This window comes from Gopherus flavomarginatus, chromosome 3 (genome assembly GCF_025201925.1).
Source record: "Gopherus flavomarginatus isolate rGopFla2 chromosome 3, rGopFla2.mat.asm, whole genome shotgun sequence".
NCBI lineage: Eukaryota > Metazoa > Chordata > Testudines > Testudinidae > Gopherus > Gopherus flavomarginatus.
Window position 1 is genome coordinate 98,505,456 of NC_066619.1, and position 27,502 is coordinate 98,532,957.

General features: G+C 42.3%; 2 protein-coding genes across 3 annotated transcripts in view; both read left to right on the forward strand.

Annotated features, from left to right (window-relative positions):
• The window catches only part of TMC1 (transmembrane channel like 1), an 87,598-nt gene that overhangs the window by 4,177 nt on the left and 55,919 nt on the right, over positions 1-27,502 (forward strand). Inside the window, exons 3-5 of the mRNA XM_050945430.1 lie at positions 3,937-4,077; positions 16,780-16,870; positions 19,107-19,188. Of these exons, the coding sequence (XP_050801387.1) occupies positions 3,937-4,077; positions 16,780-16,870; positions 19,107-19,188 (314 nt within the window). The remainder of the gene's footprint in view (positions 1-3,936; positions 4,078-16,779; positions 16,871-19,106; positions 19,189-27,502) is intronic.
• On the forward strand, positions 7,355-23,995 carry LOC127046749 (zinc finger and SCAN domain-containing protein 29-like). Of its 2 annotated transcripts, none has more exons than XM_050944246.1 (2): positions 7,355-7,370; positions 23,027-23,995. In XM_050944246.1, the coding sequence occupies exon 2, from the start codon at positions 23,424-23,426 to the stop codon at positions 23,952-23,954; it is 531 nt and encodes a 176-aa protein (XP_050800203.1). In that variant the 5' UTR covers positions 7,355-7,370; positions 23,027-23,423; the 3' UTR covers positions 23,955-23,995. The 2 variants fall into 2 exon arrangements, with proteins under 2 accessions (XP_050800203.1, XP_050800204.1); XM_050944247.1 differs by lacking the exon at positions 7,355-7,370 and having other exon boundaries at positions 23,029-23,077; positions 23,117-23,995.

The window sequence follows — 27,502 nt, forward strand, 5'->3', positions numbered from 1 at the left end:
GTTCACGATAGAGACCTTTCACCTCAAGATTACTTAGATTCCTTAGCAACCTCCTGTGAAGGACCTTGTCAAGGTCTTTTTGAAAGCTCTGAAAGCCTTTCATCTGAGCTCGTTCATTATTATAGGGCCAGATTGTGATACTCTTATACAGAATAACACTTTATGAGTAGTCCCACTGATTTCACAAAAGCAGCATTTAAACTGGTTGTAAATAAAAATAGAATTCAACTCTCTTGATTCCAAAAGCAGAGACCTTATACTTGAGCTAACGGAAAATTCTGACAGTTTTGGACCCAAATTATATTTTTTAAAATGCAATTTAATTGAAATCAAACTGTTTCACAAAACAGTTTGATTTCAATTAAATTTTTGATTTTTTTAATGACAAAATTCCAAATGGAAGAGATGAAAAACAATTGGTTGGCTTTATATTGAATTTTGTTTAAAAAAATCTTTTTTTGTTTTTGAGGAAATTTTTTTTTTAACTAGTGCTAGGTCTGACATTACATCATATAAAGAGCAGCAGGACAAATAAAACTTTAATATATATTTTATTCTGCCTTGTTTGCAGTGTCTCTTTCATTTTGTACGGCATCCTTTCCTCACTGGCTCCACAGTATCACGATTTATTTCTCATACTCCCACACACATTCCTCTCAGAACTAGCTACAACACAACACATAGATTCCCCTGTGTCAAAGGGAACCTTCCTCAGCTGCCTTGGTAAGAAAGGTTTCTGGCTGCCTTGTGCTGCCTCGGCTGGAACAGGGGCAAAGGATTTAGCCCCTTTATCATAAATAGTATAATATTCAATTCCTAGTCAGTCCTTCTGTTGTTCTTTGTTTTTTAAAGAGTATTCCCTTGCATTAGGATTCAAGCGCCTCATGATGATATCCATGAGACATCTTACTTTTGATTTTCAGTACATTGGCCTAGGTCTTCCACTTGCTCATCTCAACACCAAATAATAAATGTGTCCGACTGGCTTTCAGGAAGACTCTTTCTTTCTGCAGAGGTTTGTTTTCAGCTGTGGGGGTTTTTTTGTAACACATTCCTGCTGAAATGTTATGGATGATGAATTCAAGTTCTTTAACATTCAGCTTTCTTTAGTATGTAGCATTTGATTCTTTAGTAACTATAGGATCCTGTTTTTCTTTTTTTCCGACTCAGTCTAATGCGTCTCTTACAGTCATCTCAAATGCTGTGTTTATATTCTTCCCACATAGCATTTGTTACCAAAGCTAGAGCTGGGTGAAGAGTGAAAAAAATATATGTTTTGATGTTTTCTAAAAAGAATTTCACTTTGACTGTGCTGGTGTAACTTTTTATTAGCTTTTCATGATCATTCATGTTGGCTAATGTTTTGGTACAAGTATTAATAGAAAGCACATTTTAGGTCAATAACTGAGGTCTGGTTATTCACACAAATCATTGCATTAGCAAATGGAATTTGTTTTGAAGGTAAATCGAAGAAGTTTTTAAATCCTTGGTTATCCAGTCAGGGAACAGAAACTACATTATGTGACTTAATCACACAGCTCAAATATTAGATCATACATATCAAGCATTCAAAGATGTAATGGCAGGAAGCAATTTGCAAACAGTCCATAGGCTAAACTTTGCATGAACAAATTATTTCCAAATCTAATTCAAATAGCAAACAATTTCCTAAAGGCTTCAGTCCATTCACAGAACATTCAGAACAGGAAAAAGCTAAATTCGTTGGATACATTTTTTGTAAATTCCTTTAGTTTTTATCCTCAGCACTGATTTGTTCGCTGAGTTCAATGATTTTTAAGCATTTTCCCCAATGCCGCTGCTGCAAAAAATGGTTTCTGTCATACTGATGGTTATCTGTTTGTAGTCATATAAGGAAGAGCAGTAGGTAGTTATTGTCACAGTTCAGGGCAATTGCACCTTTATTTCTCTCTCATGATTCTTCAAGGGAACCACTCTAGGCTCCCAGCTCCTTAGCAGTCACCTCTCTGAGGCAGAGACAAATGTCTCTCTTCCAGGATTTTTCCAGGCTGCACAGTTTCCTGCCTTCATTGTGATATCCACAGCAAGCCAGACTACCTAAACAGGCCAGCACCTGCACTTTACTTTCTCTTCAAAGGCTATGGACACTTGTAACTGCCTGCAGTTATATGTTAACACACAGGTTTTTACAAGCACACACATTTATTCTTAAGGTGAAAGCATTATAGAGAAAAAATATTAAAAACAATTAAAAAATTACACATATGCCAATAGCTTATCTCCGAGATCATCCCCCCACCCCAGTCCAATAAGAACTCTGATAGGAGTCACCCCTTCCAACTGTCTGGGGCCACCATTGGACAGAAGGTTCTGTCTATTTGCAGGATCAGAAAGAGTATGTTTAAACTCAGGCTATCTTTCCAAAAGTCCATTCTTTGTCTGTTGATCTCCAGAGAATCTAGTATGAACTAGTATATGCGAGCTATCCCAGGAGGTGGTATCTCTCTGCCGGGTTGGGGAGTTACTGAGTTACCTAATTGCTTTGCCTTAATCACCACCCACTGTTTTTTGTTCCTGGCAGAGTTGTGGCAGCCCTTCCTTTTGGAGTAGAGCATAATCATACTATGAACCATGCAGTTAAAGCAATGGACCCCAAAGATGGGTGCAATATTTGTCACATATCCCCCACAGGAAAGATACATACAATCCTGGCCCATAATAATACATAAGCTTAATACTAAAAGGTATTTCAATGATATTTCAGGAAATTGCCATATCTGTCACAACTATCTTTAGCCAGTCATGTAGTGGAGAGAATGTTACTCAACCCAGTCCCATATCCAGAACATTCTGAGCTACTCACTAACAGCATGGTATCAGCCTAGCTTGACTGTGATAGTGTATCTGAATTTCTATATAATTGGAGATGGCCCACTGCAATGATGTTTGCATCTTCATTGGGTTTAGGTTAGGGTTTAAATTTAAGTTTGATTCAGGGCTAGGTTAGGGGTTTGACAGTGCTGCAATCTCATGACATTTTGCCCCTAAATAGCAGAAGTCACGTGAAATTAGCCAATCTTGTGAGAGTTCTGAGATACGTAAATTTGCAAAAACAATTTCTCATGAAAAATTTCCATACTCTTATGTGAACTAGTGGTGTCACAATATTTTATCCGTGTATAAACTGGACCCAGAAATTAAGCCCCTTTGGAACCAAAGCCATAGAGTGGGGCTGAAATCCAGAGATTAGAACACAACACTCCCTCCCTCAAAATGTAAAGTGGTTCAGATCCGAGATTCCGGTTTTCGCCCCTCTCTGTATAAAGCACGCATAATTTAAAACTCCATAGGCTCTGCCTTTTTGTATTAATAAGAAGATGGATGGTGGTCATTATTGCAATTTAAAGATCAGAGTATGACTAGCCCTGTTCAGGTGTCAGGGAAGATTGAGTGAAGGTATGGCTCTTCCTACTCCAAACTAGCTAATAGAGATGAGCCTTCACAGGGGGGGAAATGGCTCTCTCAAAACTGCGGTTTGAAAAAACAACTCCCTCCTCTTGCTTTAAACAGTCTTTTAAAAAGAAGTATACAATGTTCCGAGTTGGTTTTCCTTACATGAACCTTTGCGTCTAACAGATTGGATTACCCTTGAGGAGCAGATTTCTTGCTCTCTCAAGGCCTGATCCACAGCCCATTGAAGCCAATGGAAAAATTCCCACTGACTTCAGTGGACTTTGGATCAGGTCCTACATCTCTGTCTCTGTCATAGTCCAGCTCAGTTTCAGTACTTCATTTTGGGTTCAGGGTTATGGAAATTCAATTTCAGAGTTATAGCAGCAAGACACAGACCTAGAGGATCAAGTTAAGGAGTTAGCACCGAACATCTGCCTCAGTGAAACCTTCTATTACTCTCACGTTTTAAAATTACTGTATTTATCCCTCCATTTTTGTTTGAAGCTCTGACTCCGACTCTGAAGAGGAGCCAATTACGGAGGAGGAATTGGCCAAGCTGAAGGAAGAGGTAGAAGAGAAAAAGAAATTAATTGCCACGTTACGAAACAAACCATGGCAGATGAAAAAGAAACTAGACGTCCTGAAGTATGATCTGATTCATAATGAATAACCCTGTCACTGTGGTGTTTGTACTGTATACTCTCCTTGTTATTCTCAATTTTAACTTTATTTCTATATCTGTTGAACTTCAAGGAGCCCCAGAGATCGGGCTCTTTTTTTCTCTGAAAGCACGTCCTTGGGACTTAAGTAATGTAATGTATACCTCCTTAGATCAGGGGTGAAAATATGAAGGCGTCAGATCTGTTTTGTAGGATTCCATTACCCACCGTCATCAGACCTTTCTGATCATGATAAAAGCAGCAAAGAATCCTGTGGCACCTTATAGACTAACAGACGTTTTGGAGCATGAGCTTTCGTGGGTGAATACCCACTTCCTCAGTTGCATCTGAGGAAGTGGGTATTCACCCACGAAAGCTCATGCTCCAAAACGTCTGTTAGTCTATAAGGTGCCACAGGATTCTTTGCTGCTTTTACAGATCCAGACTAACACGGCTGCCCTCTGATACCTGATCATGATAGTTTCCCATCAGTTTGGAGCTGTCTTGAATGCCATCTGATGACTTGGGTGCTGTAATTTTATCATATATTTCAAGATTCATGGAAAATTCTCTGTCTCTTAAATTGCAAGGGAAATGAATGAAAATTTAATTGAATTTGGGAAAAAGAAAACATTGGGAACATTTTATGCATTTTCTTGTACGCTGTAGGCACAAACTGCCTTTGGCCTTAGTGAATGTCACACTTCCATTTTCACTAAAGCAAAAAGGTTGTTTTTACTCGCAAATAAGTCTCCAGTGGAAACAAATGCTCACAATCAAAACAGATGAGACAGACACAGGGTGGGGGAAGGGATGTAACACACAAGCAGAGTGAACAATGTGATGGCAGCAAATGTCACGTTAGTTCCACTATTTTTTTTTGGCTATGGGGGAGGGGTAGTTAGTTAGAAGGGGATCAGCTAAATGGAAAGAAAAGTGGAGATGGGACATTGAAGGGAAGGGGGTGAAAGTAGACAGGATAGAGAAGAAGGTGGTAAAGGAGCAGGTGAAATGACTGTGAGGGAGGGACAGGATTGGAGCAAACTGCCAATTGGCACAGGCCAGAGAAAGTCCAGTCAAAACTATACAAAGTTCTCAAAATATCCACACATCCCTACTTTGGCTGCTTCTAGAGGTTGTTCTGCTTCGTAGTTTTTCTCCAAGGTCACATGGTGAGGGGAAGAGACAGGTGGAACCACCTGGGCTCTAGTGCCCTCAGAGTAGTGGGGCCCTGCCCTGGTTGGTTTTAGAAGTTCAAAGGAGGCTGAGCTGGCCCAGCTGGGCCCCATTTTCTCCTCTCCCCTCAATGCAGCAGCCCCTGCTTTGGCTGCTTAGTTTGCTTAGCAGAAATTTATATAGTTCCACTCAGAGCCCTCAGGGTATATAGTTTTGTTTCCATGCCCACTTGAGTCTGTTTAACTGAGACAGGCCTGAGTCTCAGGTATTTTCTCTTGAAACAATCTGAAAAATTCATCTGAAAAAGCTAGAATGTATATGCCTTGGCTAAACTGGCAAAACACATGAAATACTGATCTTTCTGTTGGAAGCAATTTGACCTGGCTGAGTTAAGTAACATTTTGCAATCCAGAAGTCAATGCAATTATGAATGAAATGAACTGAACAATCTGCTTCCCTAGGAAACTGTGCAGTGTGCTTTTGTAACCTGTTTGTGCCTGCCAGCCTTCCTGCTCCCTGCGTGCTCACTGACTGCTGGTAGCATTCTGCCAGTATCTTCCAGGAAAGGGCTTTTGGTTCCATGCTTTTGACTAAGGGCTCCAGGCAGGTACTTCTGTACCCATATAGGTTACTCTGAATCTTGCGATTCATTTTTCTTCTTTTGGGAATCACCAGCAAAGCTACCCCAAGCATCCAGTACTTCCAAATTATCTTAAGTAAAGAATATTTTGGTCTATAAGTGCCTACTACATGGGGAACAGAAATTTGATAACAGAGGGATTTTCAGCCTAGCAGAAAAAGATATAACAAGATCCAATGGCTGGAAGTTGAAACTAGACAAATTCAGACTATAAAAGGGCACATATTCTAACAATGAGGGTAATTAACCATTAGAGCTACTTACCAAGGGTTGTGGTGGATTCTCCATCACTGGAAATTTTTAAATCAAATTGTGATGCTTTTCTAAATGATCTGCTCTAGTTCAAACAGAAATTAATTCAGGGAAGTTCTATGGTCTGTGATATACAGGAGGTCAGCCTATATGATCACAATAGTCTCTTCTGGCCTTCTAATATATGAATTTATGAATTCAGAAAATGGAGATAAATTTCAGAAAAATCAAAGTTATACAGAATACTCTTTATCTAGTCTAGGACTATAGAATCCTCCCCTTGATAGGATAAACCATATAGTTACAGTCTTTTAAGCAGGAACACAATTTTCACCTTAAAATTCAGTTTTCTCTTCCAGCATTAACACTGACATGATCTCTCATTTTATTTCCATGACCCTATAAAATGTAACTGTCTGGGGACAACTAGTGCACCTTTTTTACAGTGAGGGTATTAACCATTGTAATAATATACCTAGGAACAGTGCAGATTGCATCATCTGAAGTCTTTAAATTAAGACTGTATCTTTCTAAAATATATGCTGTAGCTCAATCAGTAGTTAAGGGCTTGATGGAGGATCCACTTGCTGAATTTCTATGACCTGTATTATGCGAAAGGTCAGACTACATGATCATAATGGTTCCTTCTGGCCTTAAGACCTGTAGATCTATGAACTGTGTTGTAACCAGGTCCCCTGACTCTACTGCTATTGTAGGGTAGGTGAATATGCTACCCAGTGTCTGTTAAATACCTCTCAGTGTTTCTCTGTGGCTTATGCCCCTTTTTTTTGGTACTCTGGCTGTGGGATTTTCAGTTAGACAAACACTGAGCTCTTTTAAAAATCCCAACCTGGATAATCTTCTGATGTCTTTTGATGTTATGATGTCAATTTTTTAACCAAGATATTCTTGTTCATTTAACAATTTTAATTACACCTCTACCCCGATATAACGTTGTCCTTGGAAGCCAAAAAAATCTTACCACGTTATAAGTGAAACTGTGTTATATCGAACTTGCTTTGATCCACAGGAGCACGCAGCCCCGCCCCCCTGGAGTGCTGCTTTACCATGTTATGATCCAAATTCATGTTATATCAGGTCACGTTATATCGGAGTAGAGGTGTATATATAAATTAGTTTAGTTACTTAACTTTAATATTAGATTAGTTAAATTACTATATTTTTGCTATCCAGACTGGGAGACTGGAAATGTATTAAATTTCTTTTTCTCATATCAAAAGATTTATGTGAATACACAAATATGTACCAATGTGTTTTCTTGTGTCTTTCCAAAACAATGGTTTCTTTTGTGCTGTGCTAAATACACAGCTCTCTTTGAAGTAGGCTTAGGAACATTTTAATAGCTAACCCCAGAAAATATCAGAGTTCTAAGTGGAAATAACAGTTCTTCAGATCAGTTCTTTATACTGAAATGTATTTTTGTAAACCAATGAATCACATTTGTTACCATCTAGCTACATCAAATACATTCCAAAAATAGTTACAATTTATACCAGGCAATCCTACTTTAGATTGTCACTGTTATGTATAAAGATTCATATCTCAGCTCAGCAGAGAAAAAAGAAACAAAAATTAGACCTTAAAAGCTAATAACCAGGCCACATTTTCAAATGAAGATGCCTAAATCTAGGCAGCTAAATCTATATTTGGCCCCCTATGTAAGTGTCTTGATTTCACTGAAATCAATGGAGTAGGTAGTGAGTGCTCAGCACCTCTGAAAATGAAGCCAGTTATTTAGGTATCAAAATATGGACCTACTGTAAAATTTCCCAGAAGTGTCTAAATCCCATTTTCAAAAGTGACTTAGGCATTTTGGAGACCAAGTCCCATTAACTTTTAATACAAGCCTTAGACTTTGTTTACTCACAGTTTTTGTACTGCTTTAACTATGTCACTTTAGAAACTAAAATATTTTTGAACACATGTTGATGTGAAGGTGCTTACATCACCAGAGCTTACTTGTGGGGCCAGAGGGGGCAGGGGAGAGGGAGGAGAGAAGAAACATTATGTAGACTGGCAAAAGTCATTTTTGAAAATAGGTCTTAGGCTATTTAGTAACTTAGGTGCTTTTGAAAATGTTACCTCTAGGTACCTACTTTTAATAACCCAAGTTTGAGAATTCTTAGATTTTAATTTGTATTAAATTATTTCCTCCATCCTTCCCCTGGTTCTTCTCTGAGCAGCTGTACCATCTGACTACATGAGCTGGGAGCGGATTGGTGCAATTCATATCAAATAATTGTTACACGAAGAAGAAGCTGTGTACGCGCCAATGCTCTATAGTTAGAGGGAGGCAAGCTGTTCCATTCTGCTTTCTCCAATCTCTACAAAGTGAGATTTCTTTGGAGGTTGTCTCACCATTCTATCAGTTTCCTTTGCTTCCATTTTTCCTAGGGGAAAAATCATTAACTCAGAGGCTTTAGTTATACTATCATGACAGAGTTAGAGTAATAAGTGAGCATCACACTGACCAGAAAAAGTGATCACATTGTAGAGAATTTCATTCTGTTTTAGAAGGAAGTGTATTGTTTTATTCTTTGCTGCTTAGTTTTGTTCTGAAAAATGTGTGAACTATAAATTTTTAATATGCAGGTGCAGAACTAGAATTCACATACAAAGACACTTACATTTACATTAAGATCTGGCCGGCTTACACCTACAAGGGAGATGTATCTTAGGTTGAAATGTCATTCCTAACTTACACCCTTGTGCCTAGCATTATGCACCCCACATGGTCTTGATTTTTCTCTCAAGATCCATGTGTGGAGGGGACCTTCCAGCAGGCAGAGCTATCCCTGCTTATGATGAATTTGGGGTTATAAATTTCTGTAGCATGGCTCCCCAAGCTTCAGATCTCACAGACACCTTTGCATAAGACTGAGGATTTGCAAAGCGGGAGGCGGCAGGCCAAGGATGGGAATGGAGGAGGAGGAGGAGGAGATAGAGAGAGTTTGGGTGTGTGAGAGAGAGATTGAGAAACAGATTAACGAGGTACACCATCCTTCAAACAGCCTCAGCAAGGAATATTCATGCTGGGATGTGGGTAAGAGCCTATGTAAAGGCTTTGCTTCTTGGGAATCTCAAGGGATCCATAGTGGGTGGCTGAAGCTTCTGCTTAATCTATTTGAGGGCAAAACTTGCCCTTTGATGGAATGATCTGTCCCTTGCCACTCCCTCCTCTATTAATCCCCGCTTCCACAAGTTTTTCTTCTCGACAGGATGGAGGGGAATCTGAACTATATGGTATGTAAGAGCACAGTTCTCAGTTACCTTGTAGAAGGCCATATTATCTGGACTACCTCAGCATAACTGAAGTAGAGAAGGACGGTGACTCAGCCTTTCTCTGAATTTCCTGGCTTTAGTGAGATCAGACATTTTGCACTTCCTTCCTCTCTTTTCTCGTTTAACTACATGGGCTTTTTCCGGTTTCAACTGGAGTAGGACAAACCATTATTCCAGAATGTGCACTACTCCTTTTGCTGAGTGTAATGTCTATGAAAGAGGTAAGACGGGACACTTCGGAGAATAAAGCCCTTTGTTTATCCTAGGAAAGTTGTAGCATGGGCAGAGTCTATATAAACTTCTCCAGTTTACCAAGCCAGTGTGCATTAATTCTGAACTGGAGGGTGAGAAGTTGCGGATTAGAAGGTAGGGCAGGCTGTCTTCTGTCCTCTCTTCTTTTTTGGGGGCGATATTTTCTGTGATATAGACTCTTATCCTCTGGGAACTGGTCTGAGACACCAATATGTTTCACAAAGGCTACTCCAATGGTAATGACCTTCAGTTCCTATCTACTGAACTGGATTTGGAGAAAGTTGAACCTACAGTTGGTGCTTATAGAGATAGAGATAAAATATTATGGGCCAGATCTTCAGATGACACAAGTTGGTGAAACTCTATTGAAATTTACACAGATTTACACCACCTGAGGATCTGAGACATATGAGTGTATCTATATCTATCCAGCTACCTTGTTTTTCAACCTAATGGTTCTTGGTCCTGGGGTGATAGGACCACATTTGAAAAGTGGGCATCTGTATTTGGTTCTGGAGTACAGTTCTAATTCTCATTATTGACATGGGTTAGTTATATTTTACACAAACAAAGTATGCATTGTATAATCTACCAAGGTAATTAACTGCTATATAGACAGATCTACTAGCATACTCTTATTAAATTACCATGAATCCTGCAATTACACAATAGCATGCCATGTAACTATAATTCTCCCTTGTTTAAAGTTCTTACTAAATGTAAAAGCTACCCAATAAAGTTAATACCAATGTATGAATTACAATTAAATGAATGACAACAAAATATGAAGGAGATGGCAGGCATAGATCAAGCTTGTATCATTCACAAAGTAGCTTCAAATAAATATGGAATGCAAAGAGAATCACAAGACAACTTGGGAGTGGCTGTAGGAACAGTGACAGTGAACAAAGGATATTTGAGAGGGCCCCTAAAACATAACTGGTTCATATAAAATTAAAAGGAGGAGGGAGAGAATCTTCAGTCTGTTACCAGGGCTGGATTTACACCTTACACACCCCTAGGCACAGAATATTCAGTGCCCCTTCCTGCCTATAGCTGACCTTCGTGTTTCATACTGTTTGAGAGAGGCCAGGCGCCCCTAGAATGCTGACGCCCCTAGGCATAGGCCTACTATGCCTAATTGGAAATCCAGTCCAGGATGTTCCCAGAATCCTGCAACAGGGTAAGTAGAGCCCAGTTGGTGTGCTGGGATCTACAGGCACTGAGCTTGGTTCCATTGAAATCAACAGTAACACTCTCACGAACCTCAGTGGAAGCAGTGCAGTACCCACCTGTGAACATTTTTTTCAGTGGATTATGTCTAAATAATAAGGGTAGGTGGAAAGGTGGGTGGGAGGGTAGTGTTTAGACTTAGTCTTTTTTCTCCAGTTGTTTTACTTTCCAATCCAGAGTAGCCATAAAAATAGATTTTTTGTAACAAAATATTCTATAAATGCAGCATGACAAAAAACAAACAAACAAACACAAACTACTCTGTGAAATGAAGAAAAAGATTATCTTCTTCAGCTATTATCTTCAGACCTTCCCAGATCTGTTGTTATGAACTTATTGGCAGCCACCGAAACCAAATTAAATGACACTGTAGTTCGTCCATTATTACTGTTGAGCCACTTTCCAAGCTACCTGCCTCCTGGCAACAGTTGTGTTGCTGTCAACTTTTAGCCAGCTTTTTAAGGCTTACTTGGAGAAGTCCAAAGTGATCAATATTAATAGGACATTTCTTTTTAATGACTTTTTACATGTTGGTGACTGAAACCTTCCTGAACTGTTGCTGAAAAACATGAGCTATCCACTTGAATCCTGTTCACCAGCAGCAACCTCTAAGTGCTGCAATATATCCCCTACTTTGTACATGCTGAACTGCCCTACATGCAATATACCTAGCACTTTGGAAGCTGCAACCTCATACCTAGGATTAATAATTAACCTAGGCTACTTAAGGGCAATACTACCTGGCTCCATGAAATATTTATGAGCTCCTTATGTTGGTAATTAGATTAAGATGTTTTTTCTCAACCAAAAAAGCTCTCACAGTTAGCTAAAGGGGTACACTTTGGCCTATCTTGCGCTATAGATAATTTACCTATAACATGATACCAGTGATTACAAAGCTCACTTTCATCTTTCAGTGTTGTTTTTGACACTTTTTCATATTTGTGAGGTTCTATCACTTTGCATGTAGTGTGTGATATTTTTGTAAGATGCTTCTCAAAAATGTGCAGATGGGATTTAATAAACTGTTGTAATGATAGGACTGCTCTTCCTCTGCTTCTCACTTTTCTTAGCACAAAGTGCAGAGGCGTGTTATGATTCTCCAGGGATGTACAAATAAAGTTCTTATTCTCAAAGCTGAGAACTGAGGTAAAGAGCATTTCAAAATATGCTTAGGAAACAATAATGTGCATAATATACAAACATGTAGAGGACAGGGAAATACATTTATTGTCTGTGTACTCACCTGATAGTTGCATGTTGATTTAGATGATGGCATAGAGAGTACTCTTATAAAGTTTGCGGAAGATACCAAGCTGGGAGGGGCTGCAAGTGCTTTGGAGGATAGGATTAAAATTCAAAATGATTTGGACAAACTGGAGAAATGGTCTGAAGTAAATAAGATGAAATTCAATACGGACAAATGCAAAGTACTCCATTTACAAAGGAACACTCAGTTGCACACACACACAAAATGGGAAATGACTGCCTAGGAAGGAGTACTGTGGGAAGGGATCTGGGGGTCATAGTGGATCACAAGCTAAAAGCAAGTCAACAGTGTAACACTTTTACAAAAAAAAAAAAAGAGGCAAATGTCATTCTTGGATGTATTCACAGGAGTGTGGTAAGAAGACACAAGAAGTAATTCTTCCATTCTACTCCATGCTGATTAGGCCTCAGCTGGAGTGTTGTGTCCAGTTCTGGGAGCCACATCTCAGGAAAGATGTGGACAAATTGGAGAAAGTCCCGAGAAGAGCAACAAAAATGATTAAAGGTGTAGACAACATGACCTATGAGGGAAGACTGAAAAAATCGGGTTTGTTTAGTCTGGAAAATAGAAGACGAAAATGGTTATCATGTCCCCTCTCAAAGTACATAAAAGGTTGTCACAAGGAGGAGGGAGAAGAATTGTTCTTCTTAACCTCTGAGAATAAGCAATAGGCTTAAATTGCAGCAAGGGAGGTTTAGGTTGAACAACAGGAAAAACTTCCTACCTGTCAGGGTGGTTAAGCACTGGAATAAATTGCCTAGGGAGATTGTGGAATCTCCATCATTGGGGTTTTTTAAGAGCAGATTAGACCAGTGCTTCTCAAAGCCAGTTCGCCGCTTGTTCAGGGAAAGCCCCTGGTGGTATGGGCTCGTTTGTTTACCTGCTGCGTCTGCAAGTTTGGCTGATCACAGCTCCCACTGGCCGTGGTTCGCCGCTCCAGGCTAATGGGGGCTGCAGGAAGGGCAGCCAGTGGGAGCTGCGATTGGCCGAACCTGCAGACACGGCAGGTAAACAAACGGGCCGGACTGCTAGGGGCTTTCTCTGAACAAGTGGCAGATCGGCTTTGAGAAGCACTGGGTTAGACAAACACCTGTCAGGAATGGTCTAGATAATACTTAGTCCAGCCATGAGTGCAGGATAATGGACTAGATGCCCTCTCAAAGTCCCTTCCAGTCCTATGATTCTATATTTGGAGCCAGCCAGGACATAGGAAGTTTGTGAGGCGGAGGGGGGGGAGGGAATTTCCTTAGTTTCTGACCTACAAATCACCCAGGGCCTGACGTTGATCTCACAGCAAGTAAATCAGAAGTAACTCATTTTAATTCAAAGGTGTAACCCAGTAAAAAGCCATGAGTGTCTCTGGTGGAGGAGGGATGAGTAGGAGCAAGGAAAAAAACACCTTGCAGTAGCTATTTGATAGTTGCAGCATCACATGGGGCTTATGCTTTCCTTATTAGTTTCCTTGAATGCAACTGCACACATATTCTTTGCCTCATCACCCGCAGGCCCTCTTTCAAGCTCTGCTCCACCACTAGATGTGCTTGTCATATCTTTTGTTAAATACTACAGTGGGAATTTTTCATGGAATTAAATTGTTATTGAGGCTTGCACTCAACTACCAATTAAATGAGAACTTGAAATTAGCCATGCAAATATTCCTATTCCTGGATGCAGCTGGGCTTCTCTATAGGTTTTCATGTGGCAGGGTCCTCCCACATGAGGATGTTATTCACTGGGTCTTCCTAAAGCTGTAATGACTGTACAAAAAAACTCTTTAAAAGTCAGCTATAACCAAACCTGCACTGCCCACTCAAGGAGAAGGCACATATGTAGAACATCAAGTGTACCTTTGACAAATAAAGTGCTTTCATTCTGACACAAGATGCTGAACAGTGGCAAGGTTCTTCTATCTACCCAATAATACCATGTGGTACGTATTTCCTTTCATTTGCTGTGGAATGTGTGAGAGGCTTTTGAGTGTTTTTTTTAACAGGAATGGTGAGTGCTATCAGTACTGTATTCAAGTTCCTCATACTGTGCAAAGGTGCTTAGATTATGATAGGCAGATAGTTCAGTATTAAATATACAGTTAAGCCCTGTTAAAGTGAAGGGTCCCTTTCTATTTAAAACAGAACATCTGCACAAGTGGATAGTAACTAGACTAGATGATTAATTTGGTCCAATGTGATTAGTAAAGTTAAAGCCCTTAAAAATATAGACAGATTAAATACTGTCATGCAGATAAGGGATTTTTGTAACATACTGAAGAACCACCGGGGACTTAGTCAAACATCTGAAAAGATATGGAGAGGAAGAAAAGCCTAACAGTCAATAAGAATGGGAGGAGGGGAACAAATGAAAGAGGGAGGGGAAGGGAAACTTCACTGAGGGAAGTCATGGGAAAATACCAGCAGTAGTCCAGGAAACCTAGATCATTACATCCAAAGGGCAAGAATTCAGTTTGCACGAGAAATCTGCAATCGGCTTGCAGGTAAAAACAGAAAACCCAGCCTTGCCAGAGAATTCAGGACTTAGAGAGGAATAAAAAACTATATTCTAATGCAGAGGAAAACACCTAAAAGGCATTTAGTGTGACATTCATTGCATTGCAAACAAGCATGCCTAGTTTGAATCCTTGGATATAATTGAGGGGTTGAATTCATGATCTAAAAGACATGTTTTTATAAAAATTGCCTGTGGAAAATAATTTCTTTATTTTGGCTTAGCCAAACTCATGATCATTTTATAACAGAAAAGTTAAGTTTCTGGAGAATTTCTGTGCCCAGCTATAGATGTATGATGGGTATACTAGGGGGGAAATTTTTGCACATTAGTGACATTGTGTCAGGCTTTTGTTTGAATAGTATCCTTCTGACTTTCTAATATCCTCGTTTCACTTTGAGAAGTATATATTTTTTTAATTTTGAAGACTGGAACAGTAAAATAAAGTGGATGAATGGCTGAAAGCAGGGCAGGCTCCAGGCCCCAGTGTGCCAAGCATGTGCTTGGGGTGGCATGCCTTCGGGGGGTGGCAGGCGGCTCCGGTGGAGCATCCGCAGGCACGCCTGCGGGAGGTCCACCGGAGCCGAGGGACCTGTGAGCGGCAGAGTGCTCCCCGTGGCGTGCAGCCGTGCTTGGGGCGGCGAAATGGCTAGAGCCAGCCCTGGCTGAAAGCATAGATTTTAGCCATGTCACTGCATGTTGTGATTTCTTCAGCCCTTTCACAATCTAGGCCCTGTTCTTGGACATAAAGTCTCCACAAATCAATTAGTGCCACAGTAAATGGTGTTAAGGGTGATTAACTAGGGGACACTCTTCCTTCTGATTTGGACAAATGGTATTAGAAGGAACAGAGCTACTTCTGAAATTGCAGTCATTTAATTCCCACAATATTTTTCATAGGAATAAGAGAGATTAGCTTTGGTTCACATGGAAATTCTGAGCTGGTTATTAGTATTCTTCTAACATAAGCATCACCTGCAGTTTTTGTAATGTTTTGTCACGTTGTAATGTAATGCAACCAGGAGAAAACAACTTGAGTCATTTTGTCTGAATCATCTGCATTTTCCAGATGCGATCTCTACTTAATTCCTGCTAATGTTATCTAGCCTGTTCTTGAATACCTGAAGTCATGGTGTCTTGTTTTGTAATCTAGCCTATTCCCCATTAATACTTCCTCTTAAGAATTATTTCCTTTTGTTCAAGCCATTGGTCCTAATCCATTCATCCCCTGGAACTATATGACAAGTATCAGAGGGGTAGCCATGTTAGTCTGAATCTGTAAAAAGAGACAAAGAATCCTGTGGCACCTTATAGACTAACAGACGTATTGGAGCATAAGCGTCTGACGAAGTGGGTATTCACCCACAAAAACTTATACTCCAATATGTCTGTTAGTCTATAAGGTGCCACAGGACTCTTTATCATTTGGAACTATATGAATTATTCTTCTCTTTCATTTTAATTGTTACCTTGAAGATATTTATAGACTGTAATCATGGTTCCCTTGTGTCTGCTCTCTTCTAGCCTATATATATTTTCACGCCTCTCAATGCCTCCACATATGTCTTGTCCATTGTTCAATCTATGAATCATTTTCTCATAACTGTGGCTTCAATTGGCTTCAGAAGATTAGAGTTTTGACTGATAAAATTATTAAAGTATTCCCTAGTGAGACAGATAGGACATAAGAGTGAAAGGGGAAAAAAAAGAGTGAGAGTTCCTTTAAAATGTTTCTAAGGTTTTGTGTAACATCAGCCCTTTTAAATGATGATCAGATCAAACCAGTCATTTACTAGAGTCTTGTCCACCCCCTTCTTATTCTCCTTTGTGAGCACAAACTTTAAGACACCAGTGTATGTACTTTTATTGAGGAGAGGTGGCTGCCTTAATTGCTGAATGACCATGTCTGGGAAATACAAAGGGTAAGAGCATCACTAAGAGAACAGGGATATATGAACATCCAACATGGAGTAATAGGACATGTTTTTCAAGCCTGAAGTGGCAAGAATTCCTGTTTTACCATGTCATCACATGCATGTCTTTTTGTTCTGATTTCTCAGGGAAGCCCAGCTTTTTGTAGAAAAATTTGAAGGTGCACTTGGAAAAGGAAAAGGGAAAAAGTTTTATGCGTACAAAGTGATGATGACAAAGGTAAGGATTTTATTTAATCAATTTCTTACAATGCAAAGCAGTGCACTGTTGTAGATTATCATTCACCACATCCTCATAAATATCATCCCATTCTTCACTTGCATTTTTACCCCAAATTATCCCAAAGCAGAGCATGTGGGTTGGATCACAGAAACCCCTTTGGGAGCTGCCACACGATGTGCCCAGACTACCTGCTTTCCCTGCCAGCTCGGGACCCCAGCACCCTGTCTTGTGGAGCCAGACACTCCCGTCTGCTCCTACACAGACTCAGGGTCGGAATTACTTACCCCAAAGCTGCAGGTTTACCTGAAAGCAGCTAACAGAAGTGTTCCTGTCTTTAACACTCAGATGCCCAACTCCCAATGGGGTCTAAACCCAAATAAATCCTTTTTACCCTGTATAAAATTTATGCAGGGTAAACTCATAAATTGTTCACCCTCTATAACACTGACAGAGACATGCACAGTTGTTTGCTCCCCCAGGTATTAATATATACTCTGAGCTAATTAATAAGTAAAAAGTGATTTTATTAAATACAGAAAGTAGGATTTAAGTGGTTCCAAGTAGTAACAGACAGAACAAAGTAAGTCACCAAGCAAAATAAAATAAAATGCACAAATCTATGTCTAATCAAACTGAATATAGATAATCTCACTTTCAGAGATGCTTTAGTAAGTTTTTTCCTCAGACTGGACACCTTCCAGGCCTGGGCACAATTATTTCCCCTGGTACAGCTCTTGTTCCAGCTCAGGTGGTAGCTAGGGATTCTTCATGATGGCTTCCCTCTCCCCTTTGTTCTGTTTCACCCCTTTATATATCTTTTGCATAAGGGAGGAATCCTTTGTTCCTTTCTGGGTTTCCACCCCCTCCTTCTCAGTGGAAAGACACCAGCTTAAAGATGGATTCCAGTTCAGGTGACATGATCACATGTCACTGCAAGACTTCATTGCCCACTTGCCTGCACATATGTATACAGGAAGACTTACAGGTAAAACACACCCATCTGCAGACAATTGTCCTGGTTAATGGGGTTCATCAAGATTCCAAACCACCATTAATGGCCCACACTTTGCATAATTACAATAGGCCCTCAGAGTTATATTTCATATTTCTAGTTTCAGATAAAAGATGGTACATTTATACAAATAGGATGAACACACTCAGTAGATAATAAGCTTTGTAATGATACCTTACAAAAGACCTTTTGCATGAAGCATATTCCAGTTACATTATATTCACTCCTTATCAAATTTTTATAAAATCATATAGACTGCAATGTCACACAGAGGTCATTAACCAAACCCATAACTACTGATTGGGCTCTATCTTCAAGAGCCTTCCAATCCATTCCACCAAGAGTTCCATCCTCTGGAGATTAAAACTGGGTTTTGGGTTAGGTCCAGAATAAAGAAAGCCAATGAAGATCATGCTCCTTGAGAAGATTCAGAATGTTCCAATCTCCTCTTTGTAGCAGAAAAACTCATGGCATATGGCAAACATGCACTTTACATATTAGATTGGAATGGTTCCCTTCTTCCTTATACAGTGCTTGGACAGATTGTCCCTTTGCCTCAGAGCTGAGAGAATACTGCTAAAAATTTCTACAAATATTTATTCAAATTTTAAAACCAGTTTTGCTTCAACCATGTTCAGTACTAATTTGGCTTCATTTTTTATAGACATTTGTGGAACCACATTCTACTAGCATTAATGTTCAACAATTTTTCAACTTTCACATTCTGAAATATGCCTGGAAAACCTGATTATATTTTTCCTCCCTTGGTATCCTGCTATTAATTGATTTATCTCCTTAGACTGACCTCATAATTGTTACAGCACCCCCATCCTTTCATGTATTTATACCTGTTCCTGTATTTTTCACTCCATTCAGCTGATGAAGTGAGTTCTAGCCCACGAAAGTTTATGCCCAAATAAATTAGTTAGTCTCTAAGGCGCCACAAGAACTCCACGTTGTTTTTGCTGATTATAATAGTTGCTCTTATCCAACTGAGGGACAGAGACACCACCACCACCATTTAGACTAATCACAACTAAGCAATATAGTTCAAATTTCAGATTTGGAATAAAACAAGTTAAATGATCAGAAACAGTTCTCAAGTCAAATAATGGTCAAGAAAAAAAAATCATAATTTGTTCAGACATTCCACAATGTATATGGAATATACATATGAGAACACTGAGAATGCGGCCTCTTTTTCTTTGTGATCCTTTACAGAAATGGATGAAATTTCAACGAGATTTTGAGAATTTTAAAACAGCCTGCATACCATGGGAAATGAAAATCAAAGAGATTGAAAGTAAGTAGCTGTGGAAAACAATAAAATTAGCACTTACCAGCAGGTGTACTCCCAGAGGCCCCCCTGATTCCAAGACTATCTCTACTGCTTTTAAAAATAGCTTTCCAGATGTTTTATTCCTCAGAAGAGAAGATGGACCCACCTTCTTAATTATCAGTGAACCCAAAATGATCTCTTTATCATTATTCTATAGCACTGACACCCTCCCCTAGGACACAGCCACACTCTGAACAAGAGATTGTGTTTCATGAAACAATCTTCATAGTCAAAGCTTGTCTACACAAATATGTAGCTTGCAGCAAGCTGGAGCATGACTCTGTCTCACATTAGCCTGCCCCAGATTAACATCCACATGGACCCTGCTGATGTGTATTAACAGTTTGTTAACATGCTTTGATCTAGTCCACTTTGAAATGGGACAAAAAAGCACACCGAGCAAGCCAAAAGGCAATGTACTGATTGGACCTGAAGACTAAATACTCCTCTGACCCTTAAAAAAGGTGTCTGCAATCAGGGATAAGTCCCTTTGGTATGTTTGTTCCACCTGTTGTGTGGCAAAAAAAAATTAGACTTCTGTGTTCATGGCTCTCTATCTGACATTGTTTAGTATCACTAAATTAACACAACTTGTTCCCTCAAGAACATCAGTTGATCTAAACTGCTGTGCTGATGAATGTGGAAACAGATTATTTTTCAGGTAACCTATACCCAAACCATGACTTCCGTCATTTTGACTGCATAACACTTCTTTTATTTTCAAGGACAACTCCAATGTACCATAAACAGTATTGTCACCACTACATCTAATTGCAGAGATCATATATAAAATTGTCATGTTGATGATTTGATAGTGCAGAATCAGATGGAGAATTCAAATCCCACTTGAAAGAACTGGAAAACAGAGGGTTTCAAATTTGCTGAGAAGTTCTTTCAATATAGTAAGAGAAAGAGCTGCTTATCTAACCAAGAGAATCATAGAATCATAGGCCTGGAAGGGACCTTAACAGATCTTCTAGTCCAGTCCCCTGCACTCAAGTAGGGTTGACAAGTTTCTACTTGCACAAAACCAAACACTCTTGTCTCACCACCTGCCCCTTCTCTGAGACCCTGCCCTCGCTCACTCCATCTCCCCCTCCCTCTGTCACTCGCTCTCCCTACCCTCATTCACTCACTTATTTTGATCAGGCTGGCTCAGAGGGTTGGGGTACAGGAGGGGGTGAGGACACTGGCTGGGGGGTGCGGGCTCTGGGGTGGGGCCAGAAATGAGAAGTTCAGAGTGCAGGAGGGGGCTCCAGCTGATGCAGTGGGTTCGGATGTGAGAGGAGGTGAGGGCTCTGGCTGGAGGTGTGGGTTCTGGGGTGGGGTCAGGGATGAGGGGTTTGGGGTGCAGGAGGGGGCTCCAGGCTGTGGGGTGGAGATGAGGAGTTCAGAATATGGGAGGGGGCTCCTGGCTAAGGCCGGGGGTTGGGGTATGAGAGGAGGTACAGGCTCTGGGCTGGAGTGCAGGTTCTGAGATGGGGCCAGAAATGAGGGGTTCAGGGTGCAGGAGGGGACTCTGGGATGGGGCTGAGGTATTAGGAGCGTGGGAGGGGAATCTGAGTTGGGGAAGATGGTTGGGGTGCGAGGTGTGTGTGCGTGAGGGCTCTGGCTGAGAGTGCAGACTCTGGGGTGGGGCTGGGGATGAGGATGAGAGGTTTGGAGGGTTGGAGGGGGGATCAGGGCTGGGGCAGGGGGTTGGGGCCCAGGAGGAGGTCAGGTGTGCAGGCTCTGGGTGGCACTTACATGAAGCAGCTCCCGGAAGCAGTGGCATGCGCCCCCTCTGGCTCCTTTGCCGAGGTGCAGCTACGCTGCTCTGCGCACTGCCCCATCCACAGGTGTCGCCCCCACAGCTCTCATTGGCCATGGTTCCTGGCTAATGGAAGCTGTGGGGGTGGTGCTTGGGGCAAGGGCAGCATGCAGAGCTCCCTGGCTGCCAGTACATGTAGGAGCTGCAGGCAGGACATGCCGGCTGCTTCCCAGAAGCCAGCATGTACGGAGGCTAGCAGGGAGTCTGTCAGACCCACTGTGCAGCGCCGCCAACTGGACAATCAACCGCCCAGTCAGCGGTGCTGACTAGAGCCGCCAGGATCCCTTTTTGACTGGTTCTGGTAAAAAACTGGACACCAGGTCACCCCACAATCAAGGCAGGACTAAGTATTATTTAGACCATCCTTGACAGGTGTTTGTCTAATCTGCTCTTAACAATCTCCCATGATGGAGATTCCACAACCTCCCTTAGCAATTTATTCCAGTGCTTAACCAACCAGACAGTTAGGAAGTTTTTCCTGATGTCCAACCTAAACTGTCCTTGCTGCAATTTATGTCCATTGCTTCTTGTCCAATCCTGAGAAGTTAAAGAGAATAATTTTTCTCTGTCCTTCTTGTGACAATTTTTTATGTACTTGAAAACTGTTGCCCCCTCTCAGTCTTCTCTTCTCCAGCCTAAACTGGTAATCCCAACTGGTAATGTTTTCTAGACATTTAATACTTTTTGTTGCTCTTCTCTAGACTTTCTCCAATTTCTCCATATCTTTCCTGAAATGTGGCACCCAGAACTGGACACAATACTCCAGTTGAGGCCCAATCAGTATGGAGTGGATTGGAAGAATTACTTCTAGTGTCTTGCTTACACCACTCCTGCTAATACATCCCAGAATGATGTTTGTCTTTTTTTTTTTTTGTAAAAGTGTTACACTGTTGACTTGTATTTAGCTTGTGATCCCCAAATCCTTTCCATAGTACTCCTTCCTAGGCAGTCATTTCCCATTTTGTGTGTGTGCAACTGAGTGTTCCTTTGTAAATGGAGTACTTTGCATTTGTCCTTATTGAATTTCATCCTGTTTACTTCAGACCATTTCTTCAGTTTGTCCAGATCATTTTGAATTTTAATCCTACCCTGCAAAGCATTTGCAACCCCTCCCAGCTTGGTATCATCTGCAAACTTTATAAGTGTTCTCTCTATAAATCATTGATGAAAATATTGAACAGAATCAGACACAGAACTGATCGCTGCAGGACCCCACTTGATATGCCCTTACAGCTTGACTGTGAACCACTGATAACCACTCTCTAGAATGGCTTTCCAACTAGTTATGCACCCACCTGATATAAACTCTATCTAGCTTGTATTTCCCTAGTTTGCTTATGAGAAGGTCATGCGAGACAGTATCAAAAGCCTTACTAAAGTCAAGATATACCTTCTCCCCCTATCCACAAGGCTTGTTTACCCTGTCAAAGAAAACTATTAGGCTGGTTTGACATGATTTGTTCTTGACAAATCCATGCTGATTGTTACTTATCACCTTATTATCTCCTAGATGTTTGCCAGTTAATTGCTTGATTATTTGCTCCATTATCTTTCCTGGCACAGAAGTTAAGCTGAGTGGTCTATAATTCTCCAGGTTGTCCTTATTCCCCTTTTTATTGATTGGCACTGTATTTGCCCTTTTCCAGTCCCCTGGAATCTCTCCCATCTTCCATGACTATTCAAAGATAATACTAAAATTATTTTACAGTTTTATTTGTACTTTAGTTTTATATCAACTGTGAAATGTCCATTACTTTCAAATGGGAGTTGCATTTTTATTCATTGTGACCTACTCTGGGCGTGGAGTTCTTTCTGGGAACTATGTGCTGGGTCACTAGCCCCATTCACTAACTAGAGATTCTGAAACATAGACATATCTATACTTTTAAAAAATCATTGTAAAATGTCTACATTATATACAGTCTTCTTTTGTGAAAATGTATTTAGCTTGTTAAGGCATTAATAGCTTTCAATCAGAAATATCCTTTAAAGTCTCAGGCCTTGTCTACACTACAGAGTTGCAGCGCTGGTGAGGGGGTTACAGTGCTGCAACTTAGGTGGTGTACACACTTGCACAGCAAGGCCAGCGCTGCAACTCCCTGGTTGCAGCGCTGGCTGTACACCCGGTCGAGCCTCGGGTGTAGAGGATCCAGTGCTGGTGATACAGCGCTGGTCAGCAAGTGTAGACACCCACCAGCGTTTTTATTGACCTCCGTGGCATAAGCAGGTATCCCAGCATACCTTAGAAGCCTTTCTGGTAATCATGCAAACTCCACTGCCCTGGGCTCACCTGACCCCTCCTTTAAATGCCCTGGGTATTTTAAAAATCCCCTTCCTGTTTGCTCAGCCAGGTGTGGAGTGCAATTAATCAATCAATCAATCAGCGACCATGCCTCCACGCACCAAACGAGCCCCAGCATGGACCAATGCAGAGCTGCAGGACCTCATAAGTGTTTGGGGAGAGGAGGCTGTGCAAGCACAGCTGCGCTCCAGAAGGAGAAATTATGATACCTATGGGCAGATATCGCAGTCCTTGATGAGAAGGGGCCATGAACGGGACGCGTTGCAGTGCAGGGTCAAAATTAAAGAGCTGAGGAGTGCTTACTGCAAAGCTCATGAGGGAAATCGCCGCTCAGGAGCTGCCCCCACGACCTGCCGTTTTTACCAGAAGCTGGATGCCATACTTGGGTGTGACCCCACTGCCAATCCTAGGAGCACGATGGAGAGTTCAGAGCAGGGAGAAGTGGGGGAGGTTGTAGAGGACGGCGACAGTGAGGCTACTGGCGTGGAGGGAGACACCCCGGAGTCTCAGTACACAGGCAGCCAGGAGCTCTTCTCAAGCCAGGAGGAGGCTAGCCAGTTGCAGCAGCAGGAAGTTGATGGTGAGGAAGAAACTGAGGATCGTGCTTGGGGTAAGTAGATTTTTATGTTTTGGGAGGGGAGGGTTTTGGGTATGGCTGCCTGCATGCATGCCTAAACGTGGAATAGCCCATTGATTTGCTCTATCATGTCTCTGTAATCTGCCTCGGTAATCTCTTGAAAAGTTGCAGCAAGAGCGTTTGCAATTTGCTTTCTCAAGTTGATCGGGAGAGCCACCGTGGTCCCTGTCCTGGTCAGGCTAACTCGTCCGATCCACTGTGCAGCGAGGGGTGGGGGGACCATGGCTGCACACAGGCAAGCTGCATAGGGGCCAGGGCGGTATCCACATTCCTGTAGAAGACCCTTCCTCTCTTCCCAGGTAACACGCAGCAGTGATATGTCTGGCAGTAGGAAACCCTGTTGAGAATTTAGGGATACTTGAGTGCAGGGCGCCAGGTTCGCGTTTCCCCAGCCCATTGCGCTCTGTTGTTAACTCCCCCCCTCCCAGCACATAGCCAGCCACGCGGTGTGCTCCGGTATTCCCCACCACCCCTCCCAGCACGTAGGCATCCACGCGGTGTGCTCCGGTGTTATGCACCCCCCTCCAAGCAGGCATCCAGCACCGCGGTGTGCTCCGGTGTTCCCCACCCCCCCTCCAAGCAGGCATCCAGCACCGAGGTGCATCCCCCCCCCCACCAGCAGGACGGCGTGAAAGCGGACCAAAGAACAACCCCCTCCCCCAAGCAGCTCACCACATTCCTGTTCATTACTGTCCCCTCTTCAGGACACCAGCTACCTCCTGTACCCATTGCTGATAAACCCCAGTGACCCATTGGTCAATTCCCACTCCCAAGGGGAAATCGGGGCAAAACCACTCACCCCATTGCTCGCCATGACTTAGCTTCCCTGCCCTCTCTGTGTTATGTGACGTATGTGAGAAGGATGCTACCAAAAGTCTAAAAAGTCCTTCAATGTGTGATAATAAACAATGTAGCCTCTGTGTATTACATGGTTCTATCTCTCTTTTTTTCTAGTGACCTTGACTACTGCAGCCGGATCACCGGCCTCACGTAGGTTGCAGAACTTGAGACGGAATCCTAGAAAATCAAAAGAGGAATTGATCAAATCTGTTATGAGCCACTACAACAGAGAAAGTAGGAAGACACAGGAATGGAGAGAGAAGATGTATGAATGGAGACAGAGTGTACATGAATGGAGGCAAACAGAAAGCAGGAGAAAGGAATTGTCTGCCAAAAAAACCACAAAGCAGATGATAAGCCTCCTGGCTCGCCAAACTGAGTCTTTCGAGTCTCTTGTAGCCATTCAGACAAATATGTACCGTTGTAACCCACAGCCCTCCCAAAGCCCTCTTCCTTGTTCCCCAGTATTTCCACAAAACAACTTTCTCCAGCAGCCAGTTCCTTATTATCCCCAGGTGCCCCCAACACCTGTACGATCACCTACCAGCCCTGATAACTATAATTCTTACCCTGTTCACTCCACCCCCATTATTCTGCAGCATAGTAATCCTGAAGTGCAGCAGACACTGAATAGTGATCAAAATAGGACATATTCAAACCTGTGAATGTACAGTCCACCACCCCAATCCCCTTGCCTGTTATGTACTGTATGTTGAATAAAGGTTTTTCTTCTTTTTCACTACGTTATATTGTTGCTGGAAGTGGTAAATATTATACACCAAGGTAAAGCAAAGCACATCGAATGCATCAAACATTACTGTTGGCTCTCAGCATCAAATTGCTCCCTTAAAGCATCCCTAATCCTTGAAGCCCTTTCCTGGGCCTCCCTATTAGCCCTGCTCTCTGGCTGAGCAAACTCATCCTCTAGGCGTCGAACTTTGGAGGTTCATTCCTCACTGAATCTTTCACCCTTCCCTTCACAAATATTATGGAGGGTACAGCACGCGGATATAACAGCGGTGATGCTGCTTTACACCAAATCTAGCTTCCCATAAAGACAGCGCCAGCGGGCTTTCAAACGGCCAAAAGCACACTCCACAGTCATTCTGCACCGGCTCAGCCTGTAGTTGAACCGGTCCTTGCTCCTGTCAAGCTTCCCTGTATATGGTTTCATGAGCCAGGGCATTAAGGGGTAAGCGGGGTCTCTAAGGATCACAGTGGGCATTTCGACGTCCCCTACTGTGATCTTGCGGTCTGGGAAAAAAAGTCCCGGCCCTCAGCCTCCTGAACAGGGAACTGTTCCTAAAGATGCGTGCATCGTGCACCTTTCCAGGCCATCCTGAGTAAATGTCAGTGAAACGCCCACGGTGATCCACAAGCGCTTGCAGAACCACGGAGAAATACCCCTTGCGATTAACGTACTCTGATGCCAGGTGGGGTGGTGACAGAATAGGAATATGCGTCCTATCTATTGCCCCTCCACAGTTAGGGAACCCCATTTCTGCAAAGCCATCCACAATGTCCTGCACGTTCCCAAGAGTCACGGTTCTTCTTAGCAGGGTGCGATTAATGGCTGTGCAAACTTGCATCAGCACCATTCCAACTGTAGACTTTCCCACTCCAAACTGGTTCACCACTGATCTGAAGCAGTCTGGAGTTGCCAGCTTCCAGATTGCAATAGCCACCCACTTCTCCACTGGCAGGGCAGCTCTCAATCTCGTGTCCCTGCGCCGCAGGGTAGGGGCGAGCTCAGCACACAGTGCCATGAAAGTGGCTTTTCTCATCCGAAAGTTCTGCAGCCACTGCTCGTCATCCCAGGATTGCAGGACGATGTGATCCCACCACTGAGTGCTGGTTTCCCGAGCCCAAACGCGCCGGTCCACGGAGCTGAGCACGTCTGTTACTGCCACAAGCAATTTACTGTCTTCATGTGAGGCGATTCAATATCATCGTCTGACTCCTCACTGTCACTGTCACTCTCACTTTGCAGCTGAAGGAATAGCTCCACTGCCATGCTTGATGTGCTGGCAACATTCATCAATAAGGTCGTCAGCTGCTCAGGCTCCATTTATAACAAAAATAGCAGAAAAAGCGCTGTAGAATCACAATGCCGCCAGACTGCTCAGAATGTGTAGCAAAGCACCACGGGGCGTTGGAACAGGAAGTGGAAAGACACTCACACTTCCTTCCCCTTCCCACAAGCCACAGCGCTGAAATGGGACGAGGTGCTCTGTGGGATAGCTGCCCACAATGCACCACTCCCAACAGCGCTGCAAGTGCTGTAAATGTGGCCACACTGCAGCGCTGGTTGCTGTAAGTGTGGCCACTCTGCAGCGCTGGCCCTATACAGCTGTACTAACACAGCTGTAACTACCAGCGCTGCAAAACTGTAAGTGTAGACATGGCCTCAGTTACCTTACAGATAATAATGCCCAATATAGATGCCACTGATAAGTTTAAACCTTTTTCATTACTCAGGGCTTGTCTACATCAGAAAGTTGCAGCGCTGGTGAGGGAGTTACAGCGCTGCAACTTTGAAGGTGTACACATCTGCAGGGCATCACCAGCGCTGCAACTCCCTGTTTGCAGCGCTGGCCGTACTCCCGTTTTGTCTCGGGTGTAGAGGATCCAGCGCTGGTGATCCAGCGCTGGTAATCCAATGTAGACACCTACCAGCGCTTTTCTTGAC